A 13,173-nucleotide genomic window follows, 5' to 3' on the forward strand; every position below is an offset into this window, starting at 1 on the left:
CAGTCTTCTGTCTTTCAGAATAACTCATAAACCATCTCCTCCTCTCTACACACTACATTACCTTTATCTCTCTTTCCCTCTCTTTCACCCTGCCCACACGCTCCATAAGTATTTTTAGCAGGCTCAAGCTGGACCATGATGGTAGCTGCACATATGCAGGGGAAACAATAGAGTTCTCATGTTGCGTAATATGATTGCAGATCTGTCCTATGCACCCAGCATGTGTACTGTATGTAGACTCATATTTCACCCAACACCCACTCTACCTGTCTGTTACCTTACAGCTTATATCAGCTGAGGTTACAGAGCTGGCCAGCATGCTATCATCCCTCTCGCTGCACATTTTTTCCCAGTGTGTAGGCAGTAAATCAGTGTGATCACACTGTGGAGCTCAAGGCACAATTATACAGGTTCTATAAATGTCTTCATCCAGGCTGGTAGAAGTGTCAGTAATGTGCTGCAAATGGACAGCTTTAGTCCAGGGTGAAAAACACTCTATAATAAAATGTGACATCTGTGAGTGAATGGCAGCACAAAATGAAAACATATAAAGCAGAATACATCTGTTACCAACAAAGAATGATTGACAAGTTGTTTCACAATATGATACGCTGAATGTGATTTGGTCAAATTGCATCCTCTTATAATACAGTAATCACCGGTGCCTTCAAGTGACAACATTTTTGTATGAAACCTCGAGGACTGAAAGTTTGTTTATCTGCTAAATGACCAAAGTGAATCAGACTCTATGTGTTTTAATCACCTGCTGTGTTCACGTGCTCTGCAGACAGCAGAATGCCTCTCTGACTCACCCAATCTCACTACATATGCTGCAACATTTAAACCTCTTTTATAGGCTTTTAAGCCATCTAAATACCAATGTTTGGGGGTATTTTCTAACTACTTCCAAGCTGAGAATGATCCCATCGCTCCACAGAGCTCTCTCTACTCCAATTCTGAGCCACAGCTGTCTAACTTTAGATGATGATTCCCAAAATAAAAGATGTTATCACTTTTGAAATGGTAAACTGTATAATATTATTATTCAAGTTGAAACAGGTATACAATGATTTGTGTGTTGACAGTACTGCATGTAAAGCAGTTTGTCAGTGAAAAATTACCAAATGCATTATTACCAGAATAATCATGTACAGCATTACAGCCTGTGCTTGACACCCTAATGCACAACCAAAATCAGTTTTATTTCAAAGTTGATTGAGAGGAACAAGCAAGAGGATTAGGATGTCCACATGGCATAATCACACACTTTTCTCATTGTGTTCCAGGAGGCTCTTGCCCAGGCTGAAGCCCACACCCAGGCCCAATCCCACTCACGGCCCCCAGTCGACCCGTCCGAGCTCGTTCCACGTCTGTGCCACCTGGCGCGGTCTGAGATAGGCTACGGCTTCAACCTCCACAGCGATCGATCCCGGCCTGGACAGTACATCCGCTCCCTAGACCCAGGATCACCTGCAGACCACGCCGGGCTCCGTCCACAAGACAGGCTGATTGAGGTAGGACAGAGGAGCATGCATGGAGTGTCTGGGTAATATAAGAGCAGGAGCACCTGACAGGACCGTGCAATCCAGTGCATTAGTCCTGCAGTAAATCCTACCTCTGGCTCAGTTTTTGTTTACGCTGTCACATTCAACTTTTATATTGGACTGCATTGTATTGTCATTGTTGATTCCTGTTATTTGGTCCACTCTGTGTATGAGTGTGGGATGTAAACAGACACAAATACATTATTCAGATATGAACAGATTTTGCCTTTTTAAAATTTAGGGGCCATCTCAAAAGTGCATACACACTTTAAAACATCTTGACCTCCTTCCATTGTTACATAACCTTTGAAATAAAAAGCATGCAATATGCACAACTTTAATTTAGATTCAGTACAAACATATTTTTCGTTTTTATATGGGTTTCAAATGCAAATCGTGTTTTATTATTTGATGGATTTAGGTGGTTTAAATATTACTTCATGGGCAGCTATACATACTCATGACAATAGAAGACAATTTAAAACAGAAAGTGAAGCAATTCAGATGATTCCTAACAACTTCAGATGCAGGTCTGAGTACAAATGCAAACATTTGCAGTATGTGTCTGTGGTGGATGGTGGAGCAGTGAGGAGTGTTTTATGTGTGTGCTTCTTAAGAAGTTCATGGTGGAGCCTCCACAGCAGCGGTGATAAGCTGGAGGGACATTGGGTGGTGGGATGTCAAGCACAGAACAATGAGTGAGTATTCTGTGAGTGTTTTGATGCACACATGCACTGGGTTGACGTAGCAGAGCTGGGCAGAGTGATGAGGGGATGAAAAGTGTACACAGGCTAATGACGTGACAAATGCTAAATGATTCTAACTTAGTCTGGTACATGTCAGAGTATACCATGATTGACTGGGTGTGAGAAAACCGCTCCAGAGGCCTCCTGCAAGTCTTCATCTTGCCACTTTGGAGGAGCATGTTTTTCTGTATCTTTGTAGGTGTGTTCGTTGCTGTGTGCCTACACTCACTGATTTTGCATGTGCCCACATTTCCACGCAACCATTCAATCTATTACTTCCAGATAACTCTATATGTACACTTAGATGTCCTTCTTTTGGGTATTTACCCAAGGACACACCAAGACACAGCACTGCCTCCCCTTTTACAGGGGAAAGTAGCTATGGGCTGTAAGTATGTAAGATTTTTAAAATTTTTACAGCAGTCCAAAAATGTATTAATTAGAATTTGTTGTTCTTTAAAAACAGAGCTGCAGGACAGTCTAAATGTCTCCATTTCAGGCATTCTCCCACACCTGATTGAATACAGATGTGACCTCATCTACGTACGCTGTCACAGCTGTGATTAAAATGGCAGGACTCACACTCGTGTCTACACTGTCAGGCCTCCGTTTCTAACAATAACACGACCTGAAGCCTGGACTCAATCTCCACCGTGTGTCAGACTGGAGAGAGCGAAGAGGCCAGTCATAGGGGAGAGGAGAGGCCGCTATAAATCAGTCTGATCGCAAGGGCTGACGGGGGAGAGACATGGGGAAGGAGGGAAGCAGGAGTGTGTGTTTATGTATGTCTCTTCTTATAAAAAAGAAGAGAGAAATAGAGGCAGAGAGGGTGTGTGTTGGCTAAGAGAGAAAATGAGCAGCAGAGAGCGAAGATGCAAGGACTGAAATGAAGAGACCATTTAAGTGGCGGTTACATAAAAGTTAAAAGTCATTCATTGAAATCTCCAGAAGGGTGAGGAAGTGGGTGACAAAGAGCGTGAGGACTTAGTCAACTTTCCCTTGGTTAAAAACCAAAATACATGATGGCAGTAACCTCATTTTCATTATAAGCAGTTTTTTATCTGAGTGTACACACACAGCATTCACCCTTCATTCCCATGACCTTTGCCCTCACTGGCTGTACATCAGGGTCGAGACCAGGCTGCAGAGCAGGCCCAACAGGATTCCAATAGGGTCTGATAGTGAGGTTAAACAGAGTTCATTCAGGGCCCTCCGAATTATAAAGAAAGTATTTGTGGTTTACGTTTTAGACAATTTTCCCATCAGGCTTTTGGATTCATTTCTTAACTTTCAGGCAGCTAGCGGTTCCATTTAAGAGCAGCTCAGGACAAAATATCCTAAAATCAGCTTGCAGAGACTTGCGTGGCACAACTGCAAGATAACACATCGTTTCATATTTTTTGTCCCAAAATGAGTTGAGTGTCCAACACAGGACTTGTTTTGACTCTGGTGTTTTTAGTAAGGACTCTCCAATTATCAACTGGCCTGTTAAAATATGGTATAGGCTACTCAAACCTTAAACTGAAAGCATTAACACAGTAGTTTGACATTTCTTGAAATAAGAATGTGTGCTTTCTTACCTCCTAGCTTAGCTTAGCATAAAAAACGGGAAAATAGCTACTCTATTCAGAGGTAAAAAAAAAAAAAAATCACTAATTAGCATGTATCTCATTTGTTTAATGAAGAGGGAAAAATAAATAACAATTAGTTTTAATGGGGTTTATGTGTTAAGAAGTGTGTCTACTTCTTGACTGCAAGCAGACACCTCCAGGAGCCAGGCAAGCTAAGCTAAGCCGAGCTGCTACATATTTATCATACAGATACAGTTTCTATAGACAAATTTCAAAGGTGAAATGTTCATCTTATCTGCAGTAACACCAACATTTTTAGCTCATCACAACTTCCACATCAGTGGAAATGTGTGAACCCCCTGAATGGAAGTCAATTTCTGCCTGTCAGGTTGGAAATCTTTCATTCTTGCATTCTTCTCTTCCATTAATGGACCAAAACATGGATAACCATTGGTATGGTTCTATAACTGTGATAATGACCACCAAGCAAAACTGCAGTTGTTTGCAGGCTTGGCATGCTCCACTGGGGCATTAGTTGGTGGGTTAGAGTGTGTGGGAACATCCTCCAGCAGTTCACCATGACAGTAACAGTAAACCACCTCCCAGCATCTCTCCATGGAGACATAAATTGAGGATTGCATTTACATACACACACACAAATGACATAGGAAGGTACTCAAGACAGTAGCGGGCCAAACTCAATTCAGTGAAGGAGTTTTATTTGCACCATGTACATGTGAATACATTGGCAAACATCTTAATAAATATTATATAGAAATAAAATAAGATGGCTCATAATATTTGCTGAGCTTAGAGCTGAAATGTAGTTTATTACTATTTATGTATCATTCCTTGTAAGCATTCATGCATTTGCCTTTTTGTCCTTTGTGAAAAGAAAATGTATGTTTGCTGCTTGCATAAAGCTTTGCACTGTTTTTGTATTGCAGTTAATTTTAATTTCCTCTGGGAGGCTGTAAGGTAAACTTTATGAGACTCTGAGTGTTCTGATAAATATGTGATTTCACGCCAGCTTTTCGAACTTTATCTCAGTGTTTTAGTTTTGTTTGGAGTGAAAAATCTGCGCCCCTGTTGATTTAGTTGGCTGCTGCTTGTGTGTGTGTGTGTGTGTGTGTGTGTGTGTGTGTGTGTGTGTGTGTGTGTGTCTGTGTCTGTGTCTGTGTGTACATGCTAATAATTGCAACCGTCTCTGACCATGCGTCAAGACGAAGCTCGTGTTATCTGTCAGCAGCTTGTTAGAGAGGTGAACAGCCATGACAGGTCTCTCTCTCCCACGTTGTCTCTCGCTGTCTTTTTCTCTCACCACGCCCCATTACACTGGAGGTGTATCAGCAGCGAGCATTGTGAAGGCTATGGTGAGAGCTCGGCTTTCTGCCGATGTTTTGGCAGACACTGGTGAACGCCTCATCAGTCTCTCTGCACTGCCTGTGCTCAACAGTGCGTACTCTGGACCTCTCACAAACTTGCTGGTGACATCAAAGAATATAGGAAAGTGCATCACACACTTTTCCAATTGTTTGGTCCAGACTCAAATACCAAGACAGCTATTGTTTGGATTGTCATGATCGCCAGAGGATGAACCCTAAAGACTTGGCTGATCCTCTTTACTTTACCATGCATCACCATCATGTCACATTTTTTCACTTATCCAGTAAAACATGTGAGTATCCGATTGATGAATTACCACAAAACTTTGTACAAACGATCCTAATGGTTTTATCGAACCCCTGACTTTTTCTCTAGTGCTGCCATGATGGTCACATTTGGGGTTTAAAGTGAAGTGTCCCAACAGCTAATGGATGAATTGCCATAAAATCTGATCCACACATTCATGTCACCCTCATGATGAAACGTAGTCGCTTGTGATCCCGGAACTTTTCTGTTTGCACCATCGCCTCTAATTACTGATCATACATCTATTCTGTGTCATGAAAGTGCCTAAAATTGCATTGTGCAACAGAAATGAAAGTGATACGGTTGGGAAATGAATGATATGCGTGAAGAAATAACTGCATGTGCAACAATGTCTATTGCACTCATCTGTGCGGCTGATCTGCTGTTAACAAGGTGTATTGTATACACCTGAGGAGACGAATAATTAAGAATTTGTCATAGACAAGATTTCATAAAGTTTATAAAGCTTTGCCTTAGTTAACAACTTGCAAAACTTTGTAATTTTAAGGCAGTTTGGGCCTGATTTGCTGCCACCTCAAATTTCTCAGGAAAGAGATCCTAGCTCAATGAGGAGAGCGAGAACACGTTAAAAACACCAGGTGTAAATACAAAGGCAGGATCAGCTCATTTGTTATCCAGGTAACTTATTCAGATAGATATTTCATTGAATATGGTGTAAATGTAGTGTGGGCCTAATTCTACTTGTGGCCAGGCAGGGATCAGGGACAATGGTGTGTTTTGCTGAGACATCACCATGACTCTTTTCTAATCTTGATTTAGCAAACGTGCTACTCACTCTTTCCCCTGGAAGAACATGCCAGCTGCTCTGGGACCATTCAATTTCCACTAATTCATCCACCAAAAATTAACGAATTCATTTGAGATGACAGATATAACAAGTATCTATAACAGCTTAACACTGTCCTGAAGTCTTTTACATTTGTTTTGATGAATCCAAGGTTAGTCTTCAGCTTACACACACACACACACACACACACACACACACACACACACACACACACACATACACACGTTGTGTTTATATCACTTGTGGGGACATTACATAGACTTACATTCATATCCTGGAGCCTTACCCTAACCCTAACTAAACCTAACCATAACCACTATCTGCCTATTCCTAACCCTGTACCTAGTCTAACCTTACCTAACCCGTAACCTTATCCTCAGTCTGCACCATAAAATTTAATGATTTACATTAAGGGGACATGCATTTTGTCCCCATAAGGGGGGTCAGTCCCCACAATGTGACTGTGTAAACAGATTTTTGTCCCCACAACGTGATAAATACCTGGTCTCACACACACACACACACACACACACGCCACTTCACAAATTTGCCCGTGGACTTCAGGTGGCTGGACCTCCCTTGACTTTCATGAGACATGCACTTAAACAGGCAGACACACACACACACACACACACACACACACACACTAGTATCAAGAGGTTCCCCTGAGGAATTGTCCCATGAGAAATAAGCTTCTGTCCTGTTCCTACAGCATGTATTAATTAGCCCAGCTCAGAGAGCGGTGCGTTGTCTTGTGTGGGGTTGGACTGTTGATGAAGGGCTGTGAAACATGACACAACACCTGTTGTTTGGCCGAATACAAAGATGCTTGTTCTCTCTGTATCAAACTGTCTGTCTGTGTCCCCGGCTGACTGATGTCTGTTTTCATGTCTGCCTGCCTGTCTGTCTTGTCTGGCATGGGCCCTGGGAAGAAAGTACATATTCGAGAGGAGCTGTTCACATTTTCCATCTGTCAATTCTTCCAACTCATTTGATGTTGTCTTCCTTGTACTTTGTTGCTGCTGATCCTGTTTTCTCATCATTTCATCTCTGATAGGCCCATTAAGTCTGTCTCCTTACACCTATTTGCCTACAGTCCTACTCTCTACATTTATTTTTTGCACTTTGCTTTAGCTTCCTCTGCATCTACATCCCATCTTGTCATAAGCAGTGAATTTTAAACAAATCCCCCTTCAGGATTCAGACACCTGAAACCAGCACAATAGCCAGAGCCCAGGAGAGCCATCAATAATTGATTGTGTACCAACACTAACTTAGCTTGGTGCAACGCTACCTGCCTCAGAGAAGCCAAGGTCTAGACAAAGCTGTTTGAATGCAGGTCTCCACATGCATGCAACATCTAGATAAGAGCAATAGCAGGCTATTGTGTTTTGCTAGCTAGGTGTAGAGGCAAGAGCAATATTGTCACATGGATGGTCAGTCACATGCATACATTAAGTCCCTCAGCTGTTTCAATTCAATTCAATATCCCTTTATTCGTCCCGCAAGGGGAAATTCCAATCAGGTTGTTTCAGGTTGTTATAGCCCCTTTAGAAAGTATTTAGGAATCTTCTTTTAATATGGTACATCAAAACTGCTATAGGCGTATGTACAGCATTGAAGAATGAAGAATTCATCAATAATGACATGAGTTTGAGTGTAGAGTGGAACAGGGCTCTGAGAGACATCTGAACAGTGTGTGAATTTGTATGTTGTTCCACAGCTCCACCTGCTGGATGAGTGAGGTAGCACAGGCTCTCAAGAAAGTAAATGTTAAGTTGAACGTCAGCAATGAGTGATGGGAAGTAGGTTCATTCAGGTGCTGAAGCTCTACCAATTCACTGACACGGAGTGAGTTTTTAAAAATCTGGTGGTATTCAGTCTTTTTGGTGTGACGTTAAATATGAAGTATACTGAGTCTTAGCATTGATATTTCACTCTCTGTATTTTGGAGACATGCCTAAAGTTTCATGAAACAGGATATCTAGCTCTTTTATGGCTGCAAAAAAGAGAAATCCCCCCTAATGTGGACTTCACAGATGCCTTGAACTATCTACGCTGTATGGAAAAGATGACTTTTTAAAATGACTGTCAAAATGGGATTGTTCTTACAGGAAAACACTGATCAGTGCTTTTTTGTTTACATCTCTTTTTTTGTTTTCAATCAGAACGACAGTGCCTAAATCCCCGTGTAATTAAATTTCCCTGTGAACTTTCATACATATTTAAACTATTATGAAAGTCATATGAAACAAATTGTTTTCTAACCAGATACTATGTTTACAAGCCGTTGTTCTGAGCATGCAAGTCAGTGAAATAATTAGTCAGTTCAAACTACCTAGCTTTTCAGTGAGTTGTTGTTAGCAGTCTTTGCTAAGATCTGTTAGCGTCCACTATGGCTGCGAGAGGACATATAAAAGCCAGTGTGTAGTGTGCTGTCAAAAAACCACCCTCCTTTCTTGCTCACAAAAGCCTTCTTTTTCTGTCTGTTCTGCAGGTAAATGGTGTGAACATCGAGGGCATGCGGCATGCAGAGGTGGTGGCCTTCATTAAGAAAGGGGGAGATGAGACCTGGCTTTTGGTGGTGGACCCGGACACAGACGAGCACTTCAAGAGGAGGGGGGTTGTCCCCACAGTCAGCCATCTCAGAGGTAGGACACTAACAAAAGGTTATGTGTTGCATATAAATTTGAACTTTTAATAGGTTCTTGTCTTGTCTATTAGAAAGTGATGGCAGGGATTTTGCTGCAAAGAATGAGGTTCTTAACAAAGGCACAGGTGGTGGTTGAGGGTTGCAGGCTTGATGCAGGTGGAGGCAAGAGACACTGGAGAACATACACTGGATAATAACTAACACTGGTAACTGGCCAACAACACCACTAAGCAGCGGAAACAATCTGGCGACGAGTCCTCCACAGTCCACAGTCTTTATGCTGTGCTGATTGTGACGAGTCGCAGCTGAGTAGGAGCCAGCTCCCAGCCACCTGGAGAACCTCACCCCGCCTCTGCCAAAAAAGGAAACACAGCAAACAAAGCCCCACACCTCTCCACAGCACATAATGAAAGCCCAAGTTTTCCAAACTACCACAGTTTCTAAGCAGTTGTTGATTTCCAAATGAATTTCTTACATTTTTCTCAAAATTCATTATTCACAGCAGACCTGCTGTGCACTGACTAATTAGAGGCTATACAAACAATTCATTGGAAGTAAACCATTTAAACACTCATAGTTCTTCCTGGGAAACTTGCACAATAAAGGTTTGTTTAGCCTCACGGGGTGAAGCCAGAGGAAAGAATGACTCTCGACTGATTTCTCAATTGATGAGGATCAGTGAAGTTAGAACAAATTACAACCAGAGGTGGAAGAAGGACTCAGATCTCAAGTTAAAGTAGTAATATGACTGTAAAGAAATACTCTGTTACAAGTGAAAGTCATGCATTTAAAAGCAATAAGCACCAAAATATACTTAAAGTACCAAAAGTAAAAGTACTCTATATGCAGAATGCCACATTTCAGGATAATGTATATGTTATATTACTGGATTATCATTATTGATGCAGTAATGCCTACATCACTGTTGAAGCTGGTCAAGGTGGTTTGACTACTTCATGTAGTTTATCTGATGGGTGCACTATAGTTTGTCTGTTTGTGCTGGCATCAAATTCAGAATAAGCACATATTTACAAAAATCAATGAAGTTGAGTTGATGAGGTAAAACATCAAATATACATATATGTATTATACATTTATGTTTTACACAGTGTCCCAATTTGCATTGTAGTGGAGTCGAAGTATAAAGTAGCAGAAAGTGTCAATATTTAAAGTAGTGCACCTCAAAATTGTGCAGTACCTGAGTAAAGTACTTCCACCCCTGATTGTAACACACACTGTGTGAGGATTCTGTTTGTTGACTGAGATTTCAGTCATTTGAATATGAACTAAATACTATACACTATTATACAGACTACTCCAGAGTGCAAAATAAAAATCTTTGGGCCTCTGTGTGCATGCTGTTTGTTTTCACAGACTACGATGGTCCATCCATATCCAACGGCTCCCCCAACCCTCACATCAATGGCAGCTCCACCACGCAGTCTATCAGGTCCACACACTCTGACCTCAGCAGCCAGGGCAACAGCACGCAGGTGGGTGTGGGCATTCATGTACTGTATGCTGCTGTGTTTGGTCTTTGGTCCTCTACATGAAAGTCAGTACTCTAAACCCTTCTGTCTGTCTTTCCATCTTCAATAATATCTGCCGTCTAGCTGGCAGATGATGAAGGCCGTCGGCTGTTGGACCCGTTCGCTGAGATGGGCCTGAGCGCTACGGCAGCAGAAGAAAAGATGAAGCTACATGCCAAAGAAAAGAAGAAGGCACCGCAGATGGACTGGATGAAGAAGTATGAGCTGTTCAGCAACTTCTGAGACGTCTCCCTCTGAGGACACTTCAAACACCAAAGGACAGAGATATCAACTGTTTGCAGCCCTCTGTGTGGATGAGTTTGCGTTGCGAGAGAATGTCCCTCGTACTACACAGATCATGTTTTTTTTCTTAAGAGAAAGAACCAAGATCCCCCATACAGCAGAAGATATACTGTTCCTGGAATTAAATGTGACAAAACAAAAAGGCTGTACAACGGATTTTACTTTTTAAGCCACTTTTCCTGCTTCAAAGTGCTGACTGACTGCAAAAACTGCAATGTATACTTTGCTAAAATCACACTGTTTGGAAGGAAGAGCATCATAAAACACTTCCCACACATGTGTATCTATCAGATGGGACTATTGCGAACAAGTTTTCACAAATTTGTCTAAAACCCCATCAGTTTTTCGCTACTTAAATCATCCCATTCTCCCTGCCCATATGGACAACTTTCAAACAGATGTGGGAGACAATTATTTTTATATTTAAAAAGTATAAACAACTATTAAAAAAATCATATCCCATCATGATGAACTGCATTTTAAAGAGTTTATGGACACTGTGACATGAATGATTGTGGACGTTGTGGGACTATTGGCCCATCAGTCAGAGAGGCCCAAAGTTGGCAGAAGATCACTGTGAAAGAGTTGAGACCCTCCACCTCCAGCCCATGCAGATGCTTGATAGTAACCACAGACAGAGAAAAGGATGGCTGTGTGTGTACTGCTTCTGTGTAATGTATCCTACATTCGTACTTTTACACAGTGAATTCACTGATCATTGGGTCAGCCCTGCTTGATTCAACAATTCATGTTATTTGTTATTTGGCACTCAGTCTTACTAAGTGTACCACCACTAACCTCGTTTCACAAAGTGCTCTGATGCACATGGACATAACAAAGGGAAGCACCACTAATGTTACATGTATTGATATAGTAAATAATGGAAACTGGAACGTGGACGAAAGGAGGATTTCTCAGGGCAAATGGCATGATGAATGAGTTTATCATTGGAGAGGGCTTGGTGTGTACAGCAGAGGGCAAACTTACACCACAAATAGAGGCACCATTTGGCAGTAAAACTAAACAGAGTACATGTTTATCCAGGCCGTTTTATGGAGGTTGTCTCGGACTATTTCTTAGTTAGGACCAGTAACTTCCTGTGGCCTCCACTGATCCACTGTTCCACCTGGCAACAGCTCACGGCCAAAAAACAGTGTGTGCATAACCCCCCATAAAGCTGCAAATGATCAATTTTTTGTACAGATTAAACAAACGAGCTGTAATCTGTTAATCAGTGAGCTTTAGAGGTGCTGGACGGTGGATTTTGTAATGGACAGAGCAAGGCTAGATGTTTCCCCTCTGTTTCTGCTTTAAGCTAAGCTAACTAGCCGCTCGCAGTAGCTTCATAGTTACCATAGAGACATGAGAGTGGTGTTGATATTCTCATATAACCTTTCGCCAGAAAGCGAATCAGAGTATTTACCAAAATGGCATATTATCCCTTTAATGAAACAAGGACTGGGGCCAGGAAAGAAAGGGAGATTAAGGCTCAAAAGTGCAGCTAGCATATTTGAGGCTAAGGCTGGAGTGAAGGGATGCGATCAGCCACAACATGAGCAGAGTGTTAGCAGGTTGTGAGGCGAGGGAGTGCAGGAGAAGCACACAGTGAGGTCAGAGATGCTCTGGAGGATCGAGTGAATGAGACTGTGGGAGCCATGGAGCTTACTGAGGATTATTACACATGCAGGGACAGCTGTCATACACATGCTCTCACACATTTGGAGCACAATGTTTGTGTGTGTGTCTGTATGTGTGCGCGCAGAGAAGGTATACCATGCTGCAATCCAAGCAATGTTGATGTAATGCATTACAACAGGTTGGACTGCAAGCCGGAGAAATGTCAGTCACTTATGTGGACATCTTGTCTTTTTTTGTACCCATTCACGCCCTTACATGCACTCCACACCGACACTAGTGTCTTGATTCATCGCTGACATCATTCACTCCGTATGTTGTGACAGTCACAGCAAAGAAAACTCTGTGTTACCATGGCTGATGTATATACAGTAAAAGCATACAGTATACATGGCAGGTTGCATTTTTTTCAATAAAGTGTGACAATGGCGTTTTTTGAAAATATTAAATTGTTGTTTCGTCTCTGCCTTCACTGTTCTGTCCTCTCTCTCTCTTGGCTCAAGATTTTGGTTTCCATCACTCTCATTTGCTCCACAAGCTCATCTGTACTTATTGACTTTCTCTCTCTGTTACCACAATATTGCTCATTTGCTGGTGTTTGCGCTCTTTTTCCCTGTCAACCCCCACTCAGCCTCTCTGTGTGCATCTCTTGCTGAGGATTATGCCAGCATAGAGTTTCACTTTCAGCCTGT

General features: G+C 41.9%; 1 protein-coding gene across 1 annotated transcript in view; it reads left to right on the plus strand.

Moving 5' to 3' along the window:
* LOC139344057 (Na(+)/H(+) exchange regulatory cofactor NHE-RF2) overlaps positions 1-12,912 on the plus strand; it is a 34,107-nt gene extending 21,195 nt beyond the window's left edge. The window contains exons 3-6 of the mRNA XM_070981976.1: positions 1,287-1,514; positions 8,859-9,012; positions 10,389-10,507; positions 10,628-12,912. Coding sequence (XP_070838077.1) covers positions 1,287-1,514; positions 8,859-9,012; positions 10,389-10,507; positions 10,628-10,786 — 660 coding nt within the window. The 3' untranslated portion in view covers positions 10,787-12,912. The remainder of the gene's footprint in view (positions 1-1,286; positions 1,515-8,858; positions 9,013-10,388; positions 10,508-10,627) is intronic.
* Positions 12,913-13,173: the final 261 nt, after the last annotated feature.

The sequence above is a fragment of the Chaetodon trifascialis genome, chromosome 15 (assembly GCF_039877785.1).
Source record: "Chaetodon trifascialis isolate fChaTrf1 chromosome 15, fChaTrf1.hap1, whole genome shotgun sequence".
NCBI classification, from domain to species: domain Eukaryota; kingdom Metazoa; phylum Chordata; class Actinopteri; order Chaetodontiformes; family Chaetodontidae; genus Chaetodon; species Chaetodon trifascialis.